At 44.2% G+C, this 23,623-nt stretch overlaps 1 protein-coding gene across 7 annotated transcripts in view; it reads left to right on the plus strand.

Annotated features, from left to right (window-relative positions):
• The first annotated feature begins 412 nt into the window (after window positions 1–412).
• The window catches only part of CMTR1 (cap methyltransferase 1), a 28,467-nt gene continuing 5,256 nt past the window's right edge, over window positions 413–23,623 (plus strand). Inside the window, exons 1-22 of one of the 7 annotated variants that reach the window (XM_030500264.1) lie at window positions 413–552; window positions 2,563–2,697; window positions 5,086–5,228; window positions 7,603–7,761; window positions 9,342–9,434; window positions 10,182–10,253; window positions 10,898–10,992; window positions 11,086–11,158; window positions 11,365–11,563; window positions 14,045–14,163; window positions 14,419–14,515; window positions 15,751–15,883; window positions 16,408–16,587; window positions 16,992–17,048; window positions 18,022–18,079; window positions 18,715–18,783; window positions 18,948–19,079; window positions 19,581–19,703; window positions 20,387–20,478; window positions 21,071–21,139; window positions 22,562–22,609; window positions 23,166–23,278. In XM_030500264.1, coding sequence (XP_030356124.1) covers window positions 2,568–2,697; window positions 5,086–5,228; window positions 7,603–7,761; window positions 9,342–9,434; window positions 10,182–10,253; window positions 10,898–10,992; window positions 11,086–11,158; window positions 11,365–11,563; window positions 14,045–14,163; window positions 14,419–14,515; window positions 15,751–15,883; window positions 16,408–16,587; window positions 16,992–17,048; window positions 18,022–18,079; window positions 18,715–18,783; window positions 18,948–19,079; window positions 19,581–19,703; window positions 20,387–20,478; window positions 21,071–21,139; window positions 22,562–22,609; window positions 23,166–23,278 — 2,254 coding nt within the window. In that variant the 5' untranslated portion in view covers window positions 413–552; window positions 2,563–2,567. Of the gene's footprint in view, window positions 570–2,439; window positions 2,710–5,085; window positions 5,229–7,602; window positions 7,762–9,341; window positions 9,435–10,181; window positions 10,254–10,897; window positions 10,993–11,085; window positions 11,159–11,364; window positions 11,564–14,044; window positions 14,164–14,418; window positions 14,516–15,750; window positions 15,884–16,407; window positions 16,588–16,991; window positions 17,049–18,021; window positions 18,080–18,714; window positions 18,784–18,947; window positions 19,080–19,580; window positions 19,704–20,386; window positions 20,479–21,070; window positions 21,140–22,561; window positions 22,610–23,165; window positions 23,279–23,623 lie in introns of those variants that run through there. The other 6 variants (XM_030500262.1, XM_030500261.1, XM_030500266.1 and 3 more) reach the window with 6 other exon arrangements.

Consider the following 23,623-nt stretch of genomic DNA (forward strand, 5'->3'; position numbering starts at 1 on the left):
ATCGGGGCGTGGGGCCCGCGATCACCGCTGTGGCGGGGGTGCTGCTGAGGCAGGCCTCCTGCCGAAGCCTCGAAACAACCCCGTGTTCCTTAGAAAGTGCTCCTTCTAGGCCAGTGGCTGGATTATTTGGGCGTTGACACACTTTAATACATTTTTATATGTAGATCTTCTAACCGTATATCATTTCACACAGAATTCCGGTATTTTTCACCCCTACCTCACCTCCACTGGGAAGGACCGAGGCCGCCGCGGAGCGGGGAAGGTCCTGCAGGCCGCCATGCCGCCGGCGTTGCCTAGCGACCACAGGGGTCCTTGCGGGAGGGGTTTGAGGCTGCCCGCTGTGCGCCTGCGGGAACGCGCCCGGCCCCTCGCTGTCGGCGCGCGCGGTGCGTCACTGCCGCGCGCCGCCGGCCTGGGCAGGACCCGACGGGGCAGGGGGCGGGGCCAGCGGCGCCTGCTGACGGGGAATAGAAACCGGCGGGGACGGGGCAGCGGGAGCCGGGGCCGCCGCCGGGAGCGCCCCGTGGCTCCGTGAGAGCCCCCGCGGCCCAGGTGACCGCTCGGCTCCGGGACCGGCGGGCTGCGGGACCGCGGGACCTCGGGACCGCGGAGGGGGGTGGGGGGTTGGCTGAGGGGCGGGAGCGGGCTCGGAGCAGCGGAGCCCCTGCGGGTGGTGTCCGCGGGAATGGGGTTCCGCCGGGCTGCGGGGGGAGCGGGGGTCGGTCACCGCGCAGGGGGTGTCGCGTCGTTTGAAATATAGCGGGAAAACATGCCCTGAGGGAGCCTCGGTGAGCGGGGAGGTGGCGGCGCCGGGAGGTGGCGAGCGGCACTGTGAGCTCCGAGTGCCGCCACCTCGTCACGGAGCCTCGGGGAGAAATAGGAAGTCCCAGTTTGTGACAGACAGATAAGGAAAAAAATCCCCAACCCCCTAAATTGACAATGGAGCAACGTAAATGTGAATCGGTGGGAAAGATCTTCCGGTGGAAGGGAAAAGGTTTCTTGGCCACAGTGGGGTGGTTTTGCAGTTGGGGTCCTGGGGATGAAGAGGGGAATTGTTTTTAAGCTGCCCTGTGTATATTTGTGGAAGTAAGTTTGATAACAGAGGTATGAAAAATCGGTGACCTGGGGCATCTCTTCTAGCCCAGCATTCCTATGTAGAAAAATAAACAGTAAGATTTTATTGCTTTTTATCTATAGCAGGGAGGTTTAGCCAATGTTATAAGCACATGTGCCTCTTCACCTGCTTTCCTTTCCTTGATTCTTGTCCTCTGCAGGCCTTCCTAGCTAACTTCTATTAACTCTGGTCCTTTCTCTGGGTTTATGCAGTTTATCAGCCGCAGCTGGAAGCTTGATATCTTGCCAGTGATTCCTGGTCAAAACACAAACACCCCTCACCTTGAGCACATGTATATAATAAAGTTCTGCTAGAAGTCAATGTAGGAAAGTTCATAGAATCACAGAATGGTTTGGGTTGGAAGGAACTTAAAGATCAATCAGTTCCAACCCCCTGCCGTGGGCAGGGACACTTTCCACTAGAGCAGGTTGCGCCAAGCCCCGTCCATCCTGGCCTTGAACACTGCCAGGGATGGGGCAGCCACAGCTTCTCTGGGCAACCTGTGCCAGTGCCTCAGCACCCTCACAGGGAAGAACTGCCTAAGAGCTCATCTCAGTCTCCCCTCTGGCAGGTTAAAGCCATTCGCCTTGTCCTGTCACTACAGGCCCTTGTAAAAAGTTCCTCTCCAGATTTCTTGTAGGCCCCCTTTAGATACTGAAAGACTGTTATAAGGTCTCGCTGGAGTCTTTTGTTCTCCAGGCTGAACAAGCCCAGCTCTCTCAGCCTGTCTTCATAGGACAGGTGCTCCAGCCCTTTGATCATCTTTGTGGCCCTCCCCTGGACTCGCTTGAGCAGGTCCACATCCCTCGTGTTGGGTCTCCAGAGCTGGATGTAGTACTGCAGGTGGGGTCTCAGGAGAGCAGAGTAGAGGGGGAGAATCCCTCAACCTGCTGGACATGCTCCTGTTCATGCAGCCCAGCATATGGTTGGCTTTCTGGGCACACTGCAAGTTCTTTTATTAATTAACATTTGCAGAGGTGGGCTCAGAGGTGTTCTGAGTCTTCAGAGAAATTGGTTCTACCTTGCACATTCTTCATTAGCTTGATCTTATTTCCTCTTTGCATGTGTGTGGTTGGATAAAATTAATCTTTGATTCGGTAGTAGAAGCCAACTATCATGTATTTAAGTTATGAAAGTGCTGACATCTGAGTTGTCTTCATCTGCTAGCGTTTCATGGTAAGTAGGTGGTAAAAATTATTTGAAATTCAAATAATCAGTAACAGAGAAGCTTCTGCATAGATTTCCTGTTTGTTTAGCTTAGACTAGCAATTAAAAAGGGTAGGTTCAAGAGTCCAATACCTTTACCCAAAGCAAACTTAAGCTGAGAAGCACAATATTGAATAGTCAATGAAACAATCTATGCCACTGTGCTGCTGTGCATTACCCTTCAGCATGCAGGAGAAAGTTAATTTGCTTAATGTTTACCAAGTGTGTTTATCTTCTTTCAGCAAAAATGAAGAGAAGGACAGAACCTGAATTTAGCAGCCCCCAAAAGAAGCATAAGAAGAAGATAGAAGACTTGGGATTAACCCTCAGTTCTACTTCAGATGATGAAACTCAATGTAGTAATCATACTACTCAAGGTAAGGCTGGAGATAAGGTACGTTCTGCTGCTAGTAATCTAAATAAATAAGTAGGAATTGAACCCACATCTTCTAAATCCTAACTGATAGCCTGAACTTCAAGAGCGTACTTTCTTTAGGGGAAAAACTACTGCTGTTTGCAACCTTGGATTGGTGTGGGTTTTTTTTTTTTTTTTTTTTTTTTGTTTTGTTTGGTTTTTTTTTTTAAATCTCATGTGAACAGTTTGGTCTGGGAACTATATGAAGTCAGATGTAGAAAATAGAACATCAGGAAGGTGACAGTGCATGGTCCAAAGCAGTAAAGTTTCTTGCAATATACTAGCAGCATTAATCTCTTCAGTCTCAGCAGCTATTTCTGTTTCGGAAACTTTCAGTAATGAGGAGTTGTGGGTGTTGTGCCATAAAGAAACGTTATAGTCTCTCATTGTTTAAAAAATAAAAATCAGTAATCTTCTCCATCTGCAAAAATGTGATACTTTGAGACTAATGCAAGGGGAGGGTTGATTGGCACTCCTGCGTTGTAGCACCATTGGTTTTGCTGGCTCGGTGTGGTTTGGGGTGGGAGTTGTGAGAGCTTACAGGTGTTTGGTTTCAGAGAGAAAACGTAGGCAATTAATTTACTTAAGTTGGAGTGTGCTTTCTCACCTGGAGCTTGGGGTATGCCAGAGATGGAGTAAGTACCCTACACAGTTGGTATTGCTGTTGTAGGGTGCTTTAAACTCCCAGGATGGTACTTAAGGTTGCCTCATGGTCATGCCTGCTACTTCTGAGTCTTGGGGTTTCCTGTGGTTATCAAGTGTTAGTAAGAAAGGGCCTGAACATATAAGGAAGCCTTCGTCTTGTGAAAATGGAAGGGGATGTGTGTGGAGGATGAACGGGTCAGTTTGGGAGTAGTCATTGTGACAGGGTATGGTGTGTGTAACGTTCTAGCAAGGCTGGAGGTGAGTGAGGAGGTCAGAGGTGTGGGGTGTGAGAGCTGGGGTAAGGAATGCTGTGTGCACTCAGGGCTGAGCTAAAGAATTCAAACCAGTATTTTTTCTTTTTCACGCTTTTGATTACTGAGTTCATATATAGGTCAAATGCTGTGAGCCTTAATTTTTAAGAAACAAGTTGTTACAGTTCAAGGACAACATTTTAGATAAGGTTAATTGTTTAGTAGTCTGTTACACCCATTGTGGTTTCTGATGAAGGCAAGAAGGTTGGGGGAGAGAAGTGATTTGAAGTCTGATCTCAGTTGAGCATGGCCTGGCTAACGTTAAAGCAATGAGAGTTGTGATTTATATAGTGGGTATTGTGTTTGAGGCATATCGTGAGCCTCTGGAAAATAAGACACAGCTCAAAAGCAGGCAGCAAAGTTAATTGAAGCTGTGTATTGGAGAAGCAGAAAGCAGTAACAGACCCTAAAGCAAAAACCTTTGTGATCCTGTTGATGTTGAAGAACTTTGTGAAGGAAAGAGAAATGTAGCTTGTGTGACAGAAGTTTGAAAATCAAGATGGAACTGGGTACAGACAGAGTTTCATTGTTTGTTGCCCATGAAGGCTTTCTTTGCTGCATTAGTTTCAGGTGAATTTCAGTTGACAAAAGCTTATTTTGAGTGCCTGCTATGTGTGGTAGTACTTATGACCATGATTGGACCGTTGACTTGATTAACTTCTTTCTCAAACCTTTGTCTCTGTCACGGTATTTTTAAACTAGATGGGTGTCTTCTGGTGTTGGCTTTCACTCAGGTTTGTATACGTCAGTAAATTCTAGAGGTGAAAAACTGTCTTGTTTACTGTAGTGAACTTGCTACTGAGGTATGTAGTGGAGTCAAACTGAAGTTTAATATGGGGCCTAAGGGATTCAACTCTTCTTCCTGCAATATTGGCCATTTGGTAGATGCTGTGTACTTGACGTGGATTTTTGGTTAAGTTAGGGATGTGTTTACACCTGTAGTTAGGTAGGAAAATCCAGTGTGTTTTATCAAGGTGTCAGTAATTGTCATTATTCTTAGGAGAGAATCTCTGTGGACTTTCTCAGCTCCTCAAGGCCATTGCAAAGGTTAGGCACACTACAATGTACTATCATCGTGATGCTGTGGCCTGCTCTGCTGCTGTAATGGGATTTGCACAGCCCTTTGTGGGGTCTGGAGTCCGTTGGCTCACAGAGGTTTTGTGTGTGCCTGAGACAGAGGCACAGATAACCAGGTGTTGGTTCCACAGGATATTTTATGTTACACCTGCATGCTTCCCATAGCACATTTGACATACTGAAGTGTCCTCTCTATGTATGTGTGGAGAGGATTTAGTGAGTCACACTGTGTAGTTCCTAATGTGATTAATGAAATGTCTTTCTTCCGTTTTCATACTCACTTTTCTCACTTTTTTAATCTGTTTGTTTGTTTTCAGAGTCTTCCAGTAGCAGCAGTGGGTCTGAGAGTGAGAGCGATGAAAAAAGACCAGTCTTCAGCAATGAGTTCAAACAAGACTCTCTTGTGGAGGGTACTTCATCTCGCTACTCAATGTATAACAGTGTATCCCAAAAGCTCATGGTAAGTCAAAATAGTTTTGGACCTAACTCTTAAGATCTGATGAGAGCAAAGTGAAAAGAACAGTCTGTTTTAAGAGACTTTTTATTCTGATTTTGATCCTCCTCTGCTTCTTTGGGCCAGCTGCTGAGCAATTGGGGGAGGCTGAGAGAGCTTGGCTGAAGGGGATCTGTTAAAAAAGAAAGTTGATTCATGTTCAAGGCCTGGGAGCAGGGAAGGGAAGGAGCTCTGTGTCAGGCAGCTTGCTGAACTTGGAAAAAAGAGTCCCACCATGTTATTTTGCAATGCTTGTATTAGCACGTGCCTTGTCAGAAAGGCCTTAACAAATTCTGTGATTGACATTAATTTGTTTGGTCTTGGAGGCTGGCTGGCATACCCTTGTAGAATTACTGCCTTAAGTATTATGCTGTTCCAAGTAGTGACACTGTGCTTTATGTAGGGCCAGAAATTTCTTGGAAAGGCAGGGAGTTATGAACAATGGTGATTGTGACAACTAAACTTGGAAGGTGATCACTTTGATTGCACAGTGTTAGTATGGGGAATAAAGAACTTCTAGGAAGTTCTAAGAAAATGGTTGACTGTCTGTGCCATGGTAGTCCCAAATTTAGCAACTTGTTCCTGAGTTTAAAGGCAATAGTAGGCTGATAGAAAAGAGGAGTCTTTTTTGGCACATGCTGTTACAGTTATTTCCTGATATAAACTTTGTCACTGTGGTATCACGAGTCTCTTGTAATCCTGAAAAAATTTCTATTCTTGATAACAGAGAAACAAAAATGTAATTTCCAAGGGCAGCAGGGAAGATGAGATGTATAGTTGTGTATTACTTGAAATGTGACAGGAGGTTTGAGGCTCAATGGGGGGCTGAATTTGAGTCTTCTCTTGTTCTGTGCTGGTGCCATACTCAGAGGAGCAGGGGTCAGCAATCTTTCCAAGGTGGTAGGGCTGCTTGTACCTGCCTTTGCTAAGTTAGAAGTTCAGTCTTCTGCTAGAAGCTGGGAAATGCTAGCTGCTGCTGGGAGTGGGAACAGGGAGATACTGCCTCTCAAGGAGTGGAATGCTGCTGACCAGCAGGATCATACCTCTACATGAAAAAAAGAACTTTCTTGCTCAAATCAAAACTCAATGGGATCCAGAGCCCAAGATTTGCTGATTGTGCCTCTCCAGATCAGTCCTGTTGCAAATCATTTGGAATCTGTCCATGTGCATTTTTGGCACTGGGCTACAGTTTGCTTATTCTAGCACAAGACTATCTTTCACTTGGAGAGTTCTCTCCTGAGCCAGTTAGGATGTATGTTTTCAGTTGCCACCATGCAAGAGCTTTTACTACTGGATTCAGGAGGCTTTTGTTTGTAAAGCCTCATAAATTTGAATGTAAAGATTGATGTGATATCAAGTCTGGTTGAATGATGTGGTAGCATTAGGTAAGTAAAAAGAAAATAGTCCTTGATTACTAGATGTTCAATATTCTGTCCTCAGAAAACCAGTGTGTAACAGGCTAGATGGCTATCACATTTGGTATACATACTTCAAGGTCTGATTCAGAGCCAGGCAGTGAAGGCAAAGAGAAAACACCATGTACCTTTGTATAAAATTTATCAGATGTTCTTGTCTGGATTGTCATACAGACTGGTAGTAAACATTGTGTTTGTTGCTTCTGACAGGAAGGACTATATGAATAACATTCATTCCAGGTGAAACTTAAGGATTAAGTCTTTTATTTACTTACTGTCTTGTAGATGCATAGTAGAGGGAGAGAAATTGATTGCATTCATGCTTTTGTTGTTGTTCTCTTATTGCTAAAATTTATGAAGAGAAAAGCCTGAAAAACTAGCAGTTAATGAACATATTTCTCCTAACTTAAGAGATGGGAATGTGCTTCAAGAGCAGCATGTCTTGCATTCTTCCCTGAATTTTAGGTGAAGTTTTAACTAATGCTTGAAATGTATGTGAGTGCATGTTCACAACCAAGAATATCATCACAACATGAATTTTTTCATGTACCAGTGTCTTCTGTTTTATGATCCTCCTATGCTTATTGAACACTGTGGTGAATGGCTCCAGGCTCCTCATTACTTCTCCCTCTGAGCAAACAGTCCCCACATTACTGAACCTTTTGTAATTTGCTGTCATCTCAAACGTTATTCTTCAGCTCTTGTTTCTTCATTATTCAGACATTATTCTTCAGTTTTCTTGTGTTCTGCCTTGGTGAAGTGAATTCACTACTAAGTCCTAAAACCACAACTGAGATTAAAAATGCTCAATGCCTTCAAGTCATTTTAGGGTGATACGCCATTTTCCCTGCTATTTTTGGACCCCAGTGCTAGTACATAAACTCAAGTGCACTTGCCTGAGTGTGCTCCCTTTGCTTTCTTTACAGGCCAAGATGGGCTTCCGGGAAGGAGAAGGTCTGGGAAAATATGGCCAAGGCAGGAAGGATATTGTTGAGGCCTCCAACCAGAAGGGAAGGAGAGGCTTTGGGCTGACCCTCAAAGGATTTGATGGGGAGCTCAATATTGATTGGCAGGATGAACCAGAGGTAGGTACTTCATGTTTTGAAACCCTTTTCTGTTGCTGTGCTCAGGATTTGCCCTCTAGGAATGATGTTCATTGTTGTCTGGTACAACTGGCTACCATTAAGTGGCTCCTCTGGGTAGACCCAGGCCTTATTTTGTCCCAGAACAGCATGGCAAAACTTATTCTGTATCACACGTGTCAATGTTCTAGCGCAAAACTGGTTTCAGATGGATTGTTGCTGTGGTCTGTAGGATTTCTTTCTGTGTTTGGAGTAGTGAATGTGATTGGTAAACCTGAAAGAGCTTGAAAGCAAATTTCATTTTTATTTGTATATCATTTTTCATGCCTGTGTAGGTGACTTATATATTTTCTGTGTTTAATAGTCCCAAATAAAATGCTCAGATATTTTATTCCTGTGTCTTGTCAAGCTTTTAACAGGGAAGAACATTGGGAAATAGAAATCGCAGAATCATAGAATGGTTTGGATTGGAAGAGACCTTAAAACTCATCCAGTTCCAATCCCCTGCCATGGGCAGGGACACCTTCCACTAGACCAGGTTGCTCCAAGCCCCATCCAACCTGGCCTTGAACACTGCCAGGGATGGGGCAGCCACAGCTTCTCTGGGCACCCTGTGCCAGCGCCTCACCACCCTCACAGGGAAGAATTTCTTCCTAATGTCTAATGTAAATCCCACCTCTCCCAGTTTAAAACTGTTCCCCCTTGTATAAAGTCCCTCTCCAAATTTCTTATAGTCCCCCTTTAAGGACTGGAAGGAAGCTGGACAGTAACCCAGAAGGTCCTTAGCCATTGTTAGTGAAGGGCAGCAGTACTTGTCCAGTCGCATATGGTGCATGTTATAGTACTTCACCCTCCATTCTTTGAATTGTTTTCAGTAGTTGAAAATAATATCAGATTATTCCTTGAGAGCCAGGAATTTGAGACCTGCTCTGTAGGCCCATTGGTGTAGGTCTCGTTCTCCAGTGTGTTTCTACAGCTCACAGCAGTTAACTGTTCTGTGTGATTAACCCTTGTGGACGATACTACTATAATAAATATAAGAAGATCAGTAGATCTTAGCAGCCTCTCTTTGTGGAGAAGTAGCATCACTTCAATTTTAACTGCTAAAACAATTCCTTTCTGAGATTATAAAAAATGTTTGAAGCCTGTATGAAGTTGTGGAATGAGGAAGCCTTTCAGAAAAAGCTGGGAGAAAAATGTGTAAAGCACCACCAGGAAGTATGTGGGGTTTCTTTTTTCTTGCTTTTTTTCTTGGAACTCTCTCTTTTGCAGTGTCTCTAAAATGCACCTTAGGAACCTTCTCCAGGCTTTTGCTTTGTCTTGATTATCAGACTCTAATGAGAGGAAGGTGGTGTGGGGAGGTTTGTGTTTGAGTTTTCTTTTATTTAATTTTTTTTTTAAATTTTAAATCCAAACAAATAAGACATATTTTAGAGTAGGAGAAAAAGAACTGTATGGTTAGCCCCAAAGTCATGACATAACCCCTTATGCTGGGATTGGGAGGCAGACTTTCAGGGAGCAATTAGTTGCTATATTTTGCTAGCAAAACCACCTTTGTCTCTTCCTATGTCTTGCATTTGCAGCCCAGTGCCTACGAGGAGGTGGACTGGTGCCTCGAGTGTACCACAGAAATCCCTGATGCTCAGGAGCTGAAGGAGTGGATGACTGTGGGGAAGGTAATGTTTTACATGTCAGTACTTACCAGCCCAAGACAGCACAGGACTGCTCAGCCTGAAACAATTGCCCTGTCAGAGAGTTGCAGAACAACCTAGACTGGAGGGAACCTCTGGAGATTGCTAGTGCAGTTTCCTGCTTAAAGCAGGTCCAACTACAGCAGGTTGCTCAAGGCCTTGTTTGAGTTTTGAGTATCCCCAAGGATGGATGTTTCACAACCTGTTCAGCATCTGTTTCAGTGTTTGATAACCCAGTCGACAAAAGAAAATTTCCATGATGATATTGGGCATCATTTTTGTGTGCAGCTTGTGTCCATTGTTTCTTTTCCTATTGCTGTTCATTTCTAAGAATCTAAATCAAGCTTCTGTGTTTCCTGCCATTAGGTACTTGTACGCAGCAGTGTGATCTCCCGTTCTCCATTCTGAACAAACTGTTCTCTCAGTCTCTCCTCATACACCAGGTGCTTCTGCACCCTTGTCATCTTGGTGGCCCTTTTGCTGAGCTTATTCCAGTATGCGTCTTGTGCTGGAGGGGTGCTAAACTGGATGCAGTATTCCACATATGTTCTCAAGATGCCTAACGGGAGAATAATTTCTCAGCCTGCTGGCTATGCTTTTGCTAATATAGCCTAGTATGTGATTGGCAGCCTTCATCCATTACTGGCACATGTTGCATTCTGAAATGATACTCTGAAATGCATTCTGATATCATCTTTGCTAATTGTTACCTGTGTTCTCACCCTGCTCCAGAGGAAGATGGTGATTGAAGATGAAACAGAGTTCTGTAGTGAAGAGCTTTTACATAATGTCCTGCAGTGCAAGGTGAGTCCCTTCGTTTAGAGGTGAGCTGAAAGTTTGGGGAAGTAAGTGAAATATTGAAGAGGATTGAGTAGTTCACTTAGGTGATTGGCAAGAGCTCAGAAAGTCTTCTTTCACCTCCATGCCACTGGTATGACCTCGCATCCTGGCTGTTACTGTCTGTTCAGCAACGTGGTTTGCACCTCGGCCTTCAAATTGTTGAATGAAAAGAGTCGTCTTTTCTTAGTTGGACTGAAAGGCTGAAGACTTGAATAAGCTAAGGAAATAAACTCCCTTTCTTTTCTTGTGTGTTCCATCTTCTCTCCTAGATTTTTATCATACCCTTCAAAATTGCAGTAGAGTGTGTGTGTGTATGTACGAGAGAAATACCTTAGGCTGGGACTGCTTTGGAGGTGGCTAACCACGTTATCAGGCTCTGGAGCTATCAGTACAGAATTCTTCAGTGTCACTAAATTGAGTTAAGAACTGGGGTGGCTTACAAGAAGAGTGAATATCATCATGTGATGGAAAAAACATTCTGTATTGGTGAACCAAACCCTGCATGGAGTTTGCTGTCTAAGGAGAGAAGCATAAGGATAAGAAATGCTCATGCCTACCTATCCTTCAGGCCTGTGCCAAGTCCAGCTCAATTTTGTTTCTGTCTGCAGAGTGTATTTGATGAGCTGGATGGAGAAGAAATGCGTCGAGCCCGAACAAGGTCTAACCCGTATGAGATGATCCGTGGAGTTTTCTTCCTGAACAGGTTTGCAAAACTTCTGGTAGCGTAGCCCCTTTCTCGTTTATGTCCACTTTCAGCCTTGGGAGTCAAGGTTGCAACTTATTTATGTGATCACAGGGCTGCAATGAAGATGGCAAATATGGACCATGTCTTTGACTACATGTTTACGAACCCAAAGGACTTCCATGGGGTGAGGCCTCTATTTAATTTTCAAATAGCAATGCTTTCTCAGAGAGTGGGAAAGGTGGAGAGAAAAGAGAATCCTTAGGATACCAGCTGTGGAAACAGGTGCTTGAAAGAGACTTTTCTGACTGAGTAGTGCAGTTTATGGTGTGTCTGGTTTGACTGCCGGGAGCTGTTTCTGGGCCTGTAGAATTTCATTACTTTCCTTTGCAGAGGCCTTTGATAAAGGAGCGAGATGCAGAGCTGCTCTACTTCGCTGATGTGTGTGCTGGGCCTGGGGGCTTCTCGGAATATGTCCTGTGGAGGCGGAAGTGGCATGCGAAAGGATTTGGCATGACCTTGAAAGGACCAAATGATTTTAAACTAGAGGACTTCTATTCTGCCTCCAGTGAGCTCTTTGAACCTTATTATGGTATGTAGTGCATGTGTGAGTGTGACCTGATGTTTTTGCTTATGCTGCAGCTTCTGTATTAGGAGTGGGGCTGGTATCGATGCCAGCATTGGGATCTAAGAGAAGCCTGTTTATAGGGAACCGTTTTGCAAGGTAGGACAGGGCTGTCATCTGAGAAAGGGGTTGAGATTGGTGAACTTGCATATCAGCTCACGTTTCTGCACTTATTTCCAGTCTGCCCTGGGAATGCGTGTCCCATTGTCGTAATTGGTACTTAAGCGCTTTGCTTATCTGAACATTGTAGAGTGCTTTAAGATTGCTTGACAATATTTTTCCCACTTCACTGATGTCACCCTGGAACACAGTAAGATGACTTACCACAGCATCATAGAATGGTTTGGGTTGGAAAGGACCTTAAAGCTCATCTAGTTCCAACCCTCCTGCCATGGGCAGGGACACCTCCCGCTAGATCAGGTTGCTCCAAGCCCCGTCCAGCCTGGCCTTGAACACTGCCAGGGATGGGGCAGCCACAGCTTCTTTGGGCAGCCTGTGCCAGTGTCTCACCACCCTCATAGTGAAGAGTTTATTCCTAATGTCTAATCTAAATCTGCCCTCTTTCAGTTTAACACGGTTACTCCTCATCCTATCACTACACTCCCTGATGAAGAGTCCCTCCCTTTCCTGTAGACTTCCTTAAAAAAGTGCTGGAAGGCTGCTGTAAGGTCTTCCCAGAGCCTTCCTGTCTCTAGGATAAGCCACCTCAAATCTCTCAGCTTGTCCTCATAGGGGAGGTGCTCCAGCATCCTGATTTGCCCGAAGATCTACTAGCAGCTCCAGAGATGGAAATCTTGCCTTACCGGCAATATGCTTCTATATCGGACCTCCCTCGGTCTGCTTTGGTAATTGATTGTGGGCTCTTAGTAAAAATAAATAAACCAAATTTGGGCTAGAGGCTGCATCTGAATCACTGTGACTAAGTGAGCTTCTCAATCTGAAGAGGTTTAAGCTAACATGTTTTACTTTGAGATAGACTAAGCAGGTGTACACAGATGATTGCTGCATCTCACCTCATGGATGGCAACTTGTTAAGCTTGGTGATATATTTGAGCCCTCTTTCTGCATAGCTTCTAGGAAGAGGAAGGGAAATACAAGGATCGCTGGTATTCCTGCTTCTTACTTCACGCTGTGTAAAGGAAATCTGAGTGCAACTGTCTTGTAGAGAAGAGGGTTTGCTTTTCCATTCCTGTGCTTCCCCCCATCTTCCCCCAGCCACTCTGACTCTTGTTGACTGCCACTTTTGGCACCTGACCGTGCACTCTCAGAGAATGTTTAGCACTTCAGGATTAGATCTTGTTCAAGTGAAGGTTCATGGTAAGGGCAGCAAGGCAGATAAACACATTGTTCTAACGGCTGCAGCATTTGGATCTTCATAACTCACTGCAAACTGGTGTTCTTATGGAGAGAAGGAGATACCTGGAGAAATGAATAGCTCAATGACTTTGATGCATTTTCTTGATCCCTTTCTGTCTGTTACACTGTGAAGTCTACTGAGACGTGTACAAACTCTCTTACAGTGATGGGAAGGAACTACACTGCTGTGGTATTTGTGTTGTGAAGAATGGCCACGTATTCTAGTGTCACTTCACTTACTGACAGGATGATTGACGAGGAATTTAGTTATGAGAGCATTATCATGCATCCTGAACTCTGCAGCTTTCTAGTCTTCCAGTTCAGTTAATAGAACTGTAGTCACAGAAGATGTATAGGGACTAATACCAAATAGAAGTTCAAGCTTCTTCAGGGTTATCATTCCTGAGCTCTAGAATACACCTTAGACTAGCATTCTAAAACACCGAGCTGGGGGGCAATGTATCTCTTTTTAGAAAGAGCCATATGGGAAAACTGTACAAACACTCATGCACAAACCTTATTTCCCTTTATAAACTTGTTCAGAGGAGGTTTTTTTTGGCATTGCTTTTTTAAATTCAGGATTACATTGTGTTTGGAAATAGACTATTGTGTTTCTTTGGAATTATTTGAATTCTTAGCAGAAGGTTGCTAATACACAATGTAAATAATTTGCCTTGTCTGTAAAAACCTGTTATTAACAGGTGAGCTGTGCAGTGAGATTGGAGCTTACATTTTTTAGTAGGTTCAACTATGTGTCATTGGATGAGAATATTATGTTGTCGTGTCATTAGTTCTCATCTCAGGGAAGGGCAGTGAATGATTTGTCTTTTGCTGAGGCTAACGTACAGCTCATCGGTTGAGCATGGTTATTATATGTCTTTGTCTAGCCCTGACCACACAATCCGGATAATTTTCCTAAATTAACAAGCATCTTCAGTGGCGAACAAGGGAATGTGTTAATGCTTATTTGCCTCTCAAGGTCTGTGTAATTGCTGACTAAATGTTAATTGAATACAATAGATCACCTGCACATACTGATCTTTTGTCAGAACTTGCAAACATGTTAGTAACTGTCTCCTCTTATTCCCTTAGGAGAGGGAGGGATTGATGGAGATGGAGACATCACTCGCCCAGAGAATATTACAGCTTTCCGGAATTTTGTTTTGGACAATACTGATCACAAGGGAGTGCATTTCTTAATGGCTGATGGGGTTGGTCCATTTCTTTTTCTTCCTGCTCTAATGACCAAAAATGTTACCTCAGTCTGCATATAGTAGGATATTTGACGTGTGTGTCCATAGTTACAATGTGAAATTGTTCAAGGCATGTCATTAAAATTCCCGGTGGCAGTGGTTTTTGTCTTAACGAAACAGAAATTATGACGATTCTGTGATTTAGCTGCACAGGATCCTTTGCTTGACTGACAGATTTGTGGATATACTAATCACATGCTATGTGCTTTGCAGGGTTTCTCTGTGGAGGGTCAGGAGAATCTGCAAGAAATTCTGAGCAAACAGCTCATGCTTTGCCAGTTCCTTACAGCACTGTCCATTGTCCGGACAGGTATGTTTTACCCATTCATCTTCTTCCACCTTCTCAAAGATGGTGGAATTGTGGAAGGATATTAACATGCTACGAAGTCTGTTCTGTAGTGAGGCTTAGTTGCACAGAATCGAATGTGTACATGTACATCCTGAGATGCTTGTCACAAAGCGAACTGGGGGAGAAAAATCATATATCTGTGTCTATCTTGCTTTAAACTATAAGCATGAGGTAAAATGCATTAGTTTAAAGGTCTTACAATATGTTACATTGAAGACTTGGACTAAGGTCACTGGTGTGATAACTGGATAGTATATCTGAGTTTTATGGCACTAGCTGGACCAACTGCTTCCTGAATACTCTAGCAGGCTGGTTGGGACAGAGAGCAGTGTTTATCCAGTTCATTCTTGCCCCTAACTTGCGGTTTTTCTCCTTTAATGTGCCATCTCTGTGATCAGAACAAGATGATGCCTCACATTGTCTTAGCTATACCTTATTGTTGCCAAACGATGGACACGACAGCTCCATCTGGTTTTGACGATTCCCTTCTGCTGAATTTAGTTAGCCTTTAGCACTGGTACAGAAGATAAAAACGCTCGTAAAGTTATCATTTATCTTGTGCCCTATGTTTAGAAGTACCTAAGGCAATGATCTACTTAGCAGTAGTCTCAAATGTGATGTGGGAAAAGGAGCAACCTTCTTTAAGTGTTTCCTGTCTGGGTAGATAATAGCTCTGTAAGACTGCTTCTTCCTTGGGGAAATTGGGAATCTTGTTTGAAGGCAATGGGCAACATAGATTCTTTTCTTTCTAGATGGCGAGTTATTCTGTTTAGAAAACATCTGTTAGTTTTCTCCTCCAACCTGAGGTTTCTTGTTGCTCATATTAGAGCTCCTGTTCCATTGAGACTTTTGCATAGCATGCTGCCGTGCTATAGGGCACAGTTTGGGCCTGGAAAGAGAAGATGGGGGCATGGAGAGAAGATTAGCTCATGGGAGAGCATGCATACTGATTTGATCCTGGTCAGGGAAATGTTTTTCTCTTTGCTGCAGAGATATGGGGAAGATGGTTCATGGAGCCCCCTTGGCCCACTTCAGGAATGTGGTTTAGTTGCTGGTTAGTTGTACAAAAACACTCTTACCAGCTCTGCAGAAGAGAAGCTTATTGAGGTGCCTCAGATCTCCTTGTTCCTTTACTATCTGCTGGTATCGGTGTGCTTCCTCTCCTTTTGTTTGTTTGTGGTTGTTTTTTTTCTCAGGAGGACATTTTGTCTGCAAAACCTTTGACCTGTTTACTCCATTCAGTGTGGGACTTATTTACCTGCTGTATTGCTGCTTTGAGCGAGTGTGCATCTTTAAACCTGTGACAAGCCGCCCTGCCAACTCAGAGAGGTGAGGTTCTTGAACGTGAGGGACTACTAAAGAAACCCTGTCCTCTAAATACACTGATAGGTGGATTTGGGTAAGTCTAGTGGAAGCTCTGTGGCAGCTGTCTTGGTGGAGGAAACATTTCACATGCTTAGCAAATTATGATGTTTGACAAGGTAAAGAAGATACTGGCCATATTACCCTTCTGGGGCGAAAACAGTTGAACTGCTTTGCATGAAACAACTGTGGTTCCAATCAAGCTAGCACATATTATATGTGTTATCATTGTACCTGTCAAGTTTAGCAGAATTGATTTACTACTTGAGGGAGATCTGTGGGGCTTTTCAGTAGGGCTGAGTTTCCCAATCTTTCCAGAGTGTAGGAAATGTATAAAGACTTTGTGATAGGTAAGATTGCACCTTCCTAGGGATACCCAGGAGGAAAAAATTCCTGGGATTTGGGAAACGGTCCTGATAATGGGAATGTGGCAGGAAAGTTGGTTGTGTGGAAGATCCGAACCCACATAATCTCTCTGCCTTGCTCTGCAGGTACGTGATATGCAAAGGCTTAAAGCTTGGGATCGATGACGTGCGGGACTATCTCTTCACGGTGAACATCAGACTCAACCAGCTGCGTAACTCAGACGTGGATGTGAATCTTGTTGTCCCATTGAACGTGATCAAAGGCGACCAGGATTTCTATGATTACATTGTCCAGTCCAATGAAAAGTGAGTGTCTGTGGGCAGTGAGGGCTGCTGCCTGTAGGCAGGTTAATCAACACGACTTTCAGTTGTAGCTTCTTGCACTCATGGAGGTACTTGTTGATGATGCTACACTGCTCTGCTTTTGCCTCCTAGGAGGCTTAGCAGAGCAGAGGGACCCCATGCAGAGAGAAATGCTATATACTGTTAGTGACTTGCCTCCAAGTACCGTGTAGCAAAGAAAGGCTACTGCCTACTTCTTCCCAATGGCCTTCCTGACATCTTGAATCATGCTGGCAATGATCCGTCACTGTCCTAAGGATCAGACTGGTTTCCTCCTGTTGTCCCCGCGCTCCTCCTTGTTTTGAACAGTAGAACAATCTTGGTGGTAATTAACTTGCTTCCTGATTGAAACTTGTTCTCTCTTTCAGCCACTGCAAAGTTCAGATAAAGGCACTTGCCAAAATTCGTGCCTTTGTTCAAGACACGTGAGTATATTCCTCTGGCTTTTGGTGAGGACTGAATTAATCTGTTATAAATGAATTGCTTTGCCGTTCTTTAATGTGTTCTTGATTTGAGCTGGTACTTGGCTCGGCCTTTGCAGCCAGGGAAGTGAATAGGGCTTTTGGGTAGCTCAGTTTGTATCTCCGCCTGAGTTATTGCAGAAACATGTGGGTGGCTGGAGGAGTCCCGAAAGCTGATGGTCTATTATCACCTTTGTTGAGAAGGCTTCCAAGCATTGCATGGTTTCCTAATTACAATAAGTGGGTCTGCTTCTCAGCAGGAATGTAAGCAGAGAAGTAAATTCCAGCTGATATGTTTAATTCTACAGTAACTATCTGGGTGTGGATTGTAGCTTTTCCTTTTCCAGGGGCAATTCAAAGCATCTAAGTTACATACCTAGAATTACCTAAAACTGATGATGGGAATTCCTTGCATAAAACTAAGGCCATTGCAATGCCTAGTTGTTTCCCTGGCATGACTTTCCTGTTCAGGTGTCATTCAGAGATAATATGTAGTAGAAAGTTGAGTGAGTCTGGTAGGCAGGAGTTATCTAAGAGTCAATCCTAACATTGAAACTGTTTTATTTCTGTGGCTTTCAGCAGGCCTTCAGTACCATTTGTGAATAGTGCTATGTACCCAGCTTTGGGAGACGAGCACAAGTTCATACTGATAAATAACTTGTGGAAATCTTGATGCCAAGTGGTACTTCCACCAGATGGAGTGGTAGCTGCTGATCAGTAGTGCAGGCCATGAAACAAAGCTAAACACGGGGATTGGAGGTGGGTGAAGGGTGGGAAGAGAAGGCAGCATCCTCTTTGTGTAAGCTGTTGAGGAACAGTGCATGTTTGTCATTCCTAAGCCAAACACTGAAAGATGCACGTTTCATAGGGCTGGGATATGTAATGCTGCAAGAGCAGGGAAGTTTCACCATCTTAACAGTCTGCTGCCTTTCTCTAGGACGCTGATGGAGCCACGGCAGGCTGAAATCCGAAAGGAGTGTCTCCAGCTATGGGGGGTAAGCAAGCTGCCAAGCAGGGAGGTCGTGAAGGTGTCTTGCTGTGGTGAAACAAGAATGGAGCTGCAGTACAGATAGGACTTTCTAGCCAAAGGTTTAATATGTTGTCTTGTGGGAAAGTCAGAAACCATTTCAAGCTGTTTCTGTAAGCAAACAGGATGTTTCTGATTCATTATGTGTATGGCTTAACTGAGGAGGCTTCTTTGCTGTGGTTGAGAATATTTCATCACACACACAGTGAACTCAGCAGCTAGTTCCCAGGAAGCAGAGCTCTCCAAAAGGTCTTGTTTTAGGAGTTTGCAGTTTCCTGAGCTTTTGACTGCAGTGGGGCCGTAGTTTCACAGGCTAATTGTGTGACTTCAATGAAAAAGTATTTCATCATAATATGCACAAAATCAAAGATTTAGTCTGAAACTTTCTGAATTTGCCTGTTGTTTCCCAAAAGATCTGGTATGCCTACATTAAATTCGCAAAACACACGAGGCCTTTTATTTGACAGATGACCTCTTTAAGCAACTGGAATTCCAAGAGCAGGGGTTCAGGGGCAGGATGTTCTGTCATTGGAACCAGAAGGGTTCTTATGAATGTGTCAAAAAAACCAATACTTATTATCAATTATTTGGATTTGTTTTCAGATTCCTGATCAGGCTCGTGTTGCACCTTCATCTTCAGATCCAAAGTCCAAGTTCTTTGAGCTGATCCAGGTGAGACTTTACCGAGAAGCTTGTTCCAAGTCCTTTCATACTTTCCCCATAGGAATGAACAGATGAAGAAGCTAGTCCTGGATCATCATTCTGTGTAGAAGTTGCATTTACCTACCTGTTGATGCATTGTGTCTAATTTGCCTTTTCCATACTTTGCTCTTTAGGGGATGGACATTGATACCTTCAGCTACAAACCCACTCCTCTGAATTCCAGTACACTGGAGAAAATTCGCCAAGTGTTAGATTACCGGTGTATGGTGTCAGGCAGTGAGCAGAAGTTCCTCTTGGGGCTAGGGGTAAGTGCTGAGAGCAGTCTGGGAGTTTTGCTGGTTCATTTCAGTGCTGCTATTCTGCCTTGCAGTTTCAGCCCATCCTTTCCTGTCCTCAAAGGCCAAAAAGGATCCCCATCAGCAGTCCCTCAGACTAGTTACTTTATGCTGCTTTTTCCTGACTCCACTGCTTTTCACACTAATTAACCCTGGTTTTGTAATTGCAGGCTACACAGAGACCTGTACACTTGCTAGTGTCTCTAATTATCTTCACTGTCCTTTTAAAGGTGTTCTATTTCTGGTTCTTTCTGTGGGTATGAAAAGTCACTGGCAGATTAGAGTGAGTGTTTTTGTTCCTTTGCTGTAGAGATTAAGGTTCTTCCTTGAAAATTCTGACAAAGAAACTGCCTGTGACAGCCTAGGACAAAAAGATTCTCTGAGGGCTGCTCTGCAGTTAGTCAGAGGTCTCTCCTTCACCCCTGCCCTAATGAAGCTTTGGCTGAATCTGACTTTGCCTTCTACACACAGAAATCACAGATCTACACTTGGGATGGTCGCCAGTCAGATCGCTGGACAAAGTTGGATTTGAAAACTGAGCTGCCACGAGATACCCTTCTCTCTGTGGAGATTGTTCATGAGCTGAAAGGAGAGGTAGGAGGCTATTCTGTCCCTTACCGAGTGGCTGCAGATGCAATAAGGAGTTTCACCTATTCTCTGTAAGATACTGTAGAATAAACGTTCCATATTTGCCAGGTGCAAGGTTTTTTGTATATGATCTTTAGAGAAACTGTTTTGGATTAAGTTCCTTCTTGCTGTCCAGTGCTATAGATACGAATTTTTAACACTTTGGACCTGACATGCTACCGTTGTCGTACATGCAGTAACAGATGACATTGCCAACATGACTTAATGTGTTCTTTGAGTACATAATTGCTCAGTAGTGGTTGCAGTCTTTGCCCTGGGGTAAAGGTTCTCGTGGTGTATTCACAGTATGGGTTATTGCTGCCTGGGAGTTTGCCTGTCCTCTGGCATCTCAGATGAGGATGCTGCAGTGCACAAATGCTGGGGTACCCGATAAGGGACAGAGAGCTGGTGATGGCATCTGTGGTCCTGCCCTCTCCCTCCTCTGATACAGAACTGTGTAGTTGGGTTACAGCAGTTCTTGGAGGATGGTCTGTTACTGTGCAATGGGTAGCAGGGAATTGTGTGCTTCTAGTATTGAGGAAAGGTGCGTTCTTGCTAGAAGAGAATGATGTCCTGTAAAAAAACAGGCTGTAAATCAAAGCTCAAATAGCAAAAGTCTGAGCAGTAAGTCTCTGTATTGCCCTCCATAGGGAAAAGCCCAGCGAAAAATCAGTGCCATCCACATCCTTGATGTCTTGGTGCTGAATGGCAGCGATGTTCGGAAGCAGCATTTCAACCAGAGGTACGTAGGATCTGGGAGAAGCTTCTTTCTTGTATATGAGTAGGAGTGACTGGGAAACACAGTTCACAGTAAAAAGAGAATGCTGAGCACAGGGAGGCAAGTGCACTCAGCTGAAACACTGCTGTAAAGATGAACTGTGAATGAACCTGCTCTGAAGTGAAGTATTACTGCCTTTTCCAGCTGTTCCCTTCTCTGTGTATGAGGGCAGGTCTAGCTCCTTTCTTAGTCTGGGATGAGCCAGGCTCAGTCTGGGTAAACTGAACATCCTTCAGGGAGAAGGAGCAAGCCTCTCTTTCCTTCCCTGGGGACATGCTGTCTCTACTCGTCCTACTTTCCTGCTGATACAGCATGTGCTTCAGCGGCATGTGGGCTTGCAGAGGAAGCTATGGAGACCCATTCCTAATGGATAATAGCCAGTATCACCAGGCACTGAGCTGGGAGGGCAGTGTGAAAAAGTCTTGCTCAGTACCCGTTAGGCTAGCAGTGAAGCATGTAGTGAAGTGTCTAATCAGTTATTCTGCTGAAACTGTTAGCTACCTGCTGTGCCAAAGATCTTGCTAGATTTCTGGATTCTCCTTCTGTTTTCATTCAGGATTCAGCTGGCAGAGAAGTTCGTCAAAGCTGTTTCTAAACCTAGCCGGCCAGATATGAATCCCATCCGGTGAGTGGGGACTCCTTTCCTCAGCCTGGTGTGCTTTGGTTTTGGTTGGAGGATGAAGATAAGGAACTGAAGGAGAGTTAAATTTCAAGCTGAAATTCATAGTTCTGTTATGTACAATGGAAAGAGGATGAAAGCCCTTAAAATATCTAAGATAAAGGTTGATAGTGGAGAAGTTGTGCCCTCCTTTCACGTATCAGACAGTCTTGTTTTAATCATAGGTGGACTGGCTGGTGCTGGTTTCAAATATGTGCTGTAGTAGGTCTATCACCCAGTTAGCTTAATCATTGCAAAGAATTCTATGTCCTTGTCTGCCCTGAAGGGTCAGCAGCAGTACAGAAATACTGACTGCTAGTAGATAAATGAAGTGCTGACCAGCATTTACAATCTCCAAATGGTTAGCCTGAGGAGAAGGCTTTCCTTGCAATCCCATGAAAGTTCCTGACAAAGAGCTTCAGCTTTGGTTGCTTCCTGACCTTCCATTTCATTGATTCTGCTACAGTGGAGCATAAGAGCATCATTGTGCTGGGTATCAGATAGTTACTGTGAATAAAACAGTTTCTGTTTCAGAAGCTAGAAATGCTGTGATACTGTGAGAGAAGCTGGAGGAAGGGAAAGAGGATGTTCTCCTTGGTGGCTTAATGAATGATAATGAGTGGGATCTCAATGAAACTCAAGACAAACAGACAGTTGCAGTAACAGGAGGAACTCAAAATGTTGGGGAGCGCTGAAGGTGAAGTGAGAAGGAGAGCTGTAGAAATGGGTTGTAGAGGGGTCCTTTGCTGCTCTTGTGTAAAGTTGTTCAAACTGTACTTTTTGAAGCCTGATGCTTGCAGCAGCATGTAGGATATAGGTGGTTGGGGTGTCAGATCAGAGGCAGTGGTTTTGAAGCTTTTTGATTGTCTTTCTGTGTCTCAGAACAAAACCAGGAGCAGTTTGACATAGTAAGAGTGATGACTCCAAATAATATTTACTGATTTTTTTTTTTTTTTTTCTATTTTACAAAAAGCTGATTTTACCTCAGGGTAAAACACGAGTTTGTGGCATCCCTGAGGATGTCAGTGGTGAGAATCAGGCACTTCAGTTTTACTGCAAGGGTAGCAAGCTGAGGCCAGAACCTGCCTGGGGCTGACCTTGGTGAATTTGCCTCTTGGGAGAGCAAAAGCACCTGACTTTTGTTGTCATTCCCCTTCTGTATACTCAGCCTGAGGTAAAAATGCAGGGAGCATGCAATGCATGCAGGTGTCAGGTTTTTTCAAGCACAAGAAATAAGGCACTGGATTGAGGAGAAGGGTGAACCTCAGTCATGCCTGACCACAGCTCATGCTGTACGAAATGAACTGCTTGGCTGCTCCCTGTAGCTGGGACAGAAAGAGAGGACAGTTGAAATATTTTTAAATCACATTATTTGTCTTTTCTCCCCAGAGTGAAGGAAGTTTACAGATTGGAGGAAATAGAGAAGATTTTTCTGAGGTAAGTGACCAACACAAATGAGACACTTCAGGGCCCATTGAGGTTATCAGCCACCAGTGCACAGGAATGTGAGGGATGTGCTGATCTGTGCTTGAGGAGTCCTGGAGAAAAAGCTGTTAGAGCTCGTGCAGCTGGTGGCTCAGAGCATCATCCTCCTGAGTTCCAATGCTGTAAATGTGGCCAATGGCTTAAAACAGTTGGAGTAGTATCAATGGCACTTAAGTTTGTGTGCAGAAGTATCCATGGCTTGAAAGATTAAGAGTTCATACCTGAAATGGGAATGCTTTTGGATTGAGTGTGGTAGATGGTCACAGATCCTTCATTGCAACACATGATTCGTTGTGTGATCTAGACAGCTCTGGCTGGTTTCTCTAGCCATGTTGGGGAGGCAAGAAGCTGAATTCTCCAGGATGTGGTGATTTTGCTCTGTTATGTGCAGTGCTGTCAGTTTTCACTGTGGCACTCTGGAGAGGGCATGCAGGTAGCACGTTGGGTGCAAGAGGATAGTAAAGGAAGAAACAGGGAATCTCTGTCACTGCCTTCTCTCAACACTTAGGTTAGAGATGAAAATTATCAAGAGTTCAAGGGGAATACCCCGGCTGTCCTACACTGGCCGAGATGACCGGCACTTTGTGCCCACAGGACTCTACATCGTACGGACTGTGAATGGTAGGAGGAGTCTCTTTTCTTATTTAACTTTTCTTTGTATGTTCAAGAAAAAGTATTGACCAGGCTTGCTCCTGTTGTAACTTGGTAAAAAAAATTAATGGGAGTATTCCAATGGCTAGAGATTAACTGTTTGCATGTAACGAGGGTAGCTTGGATTTGAATAAGAAGCTGTGACTGCCGCATCCCTGGCAGTGTTCAAGGCCAGGTTGGACGGGGCTAGTGGAAGGTGTCCCTGCATGGCAGAGGGGTTGGAACTAGATGATCTTCTAAACCAAACCGTTCTATGATTCTATGATAAAGTTTAGGGTATTCATATGATATATTTTTCTGTTGCACGTTGATTAT

Source organism: Strigops habroptila, chromosome 10, assembly GCF_004027225.2.
Source record: "Strigops habroptila isolate Jane chromosome 10, bStrHab1.2.pri, whole genome shotgun sequence".
In the NCBI taxonomy this organism is placed as follows: Eukaryota; Metazoa; Chordata; class Aves; order Psittaciformes; family Psittacidae; genus Strigops; species Strigops habroptila.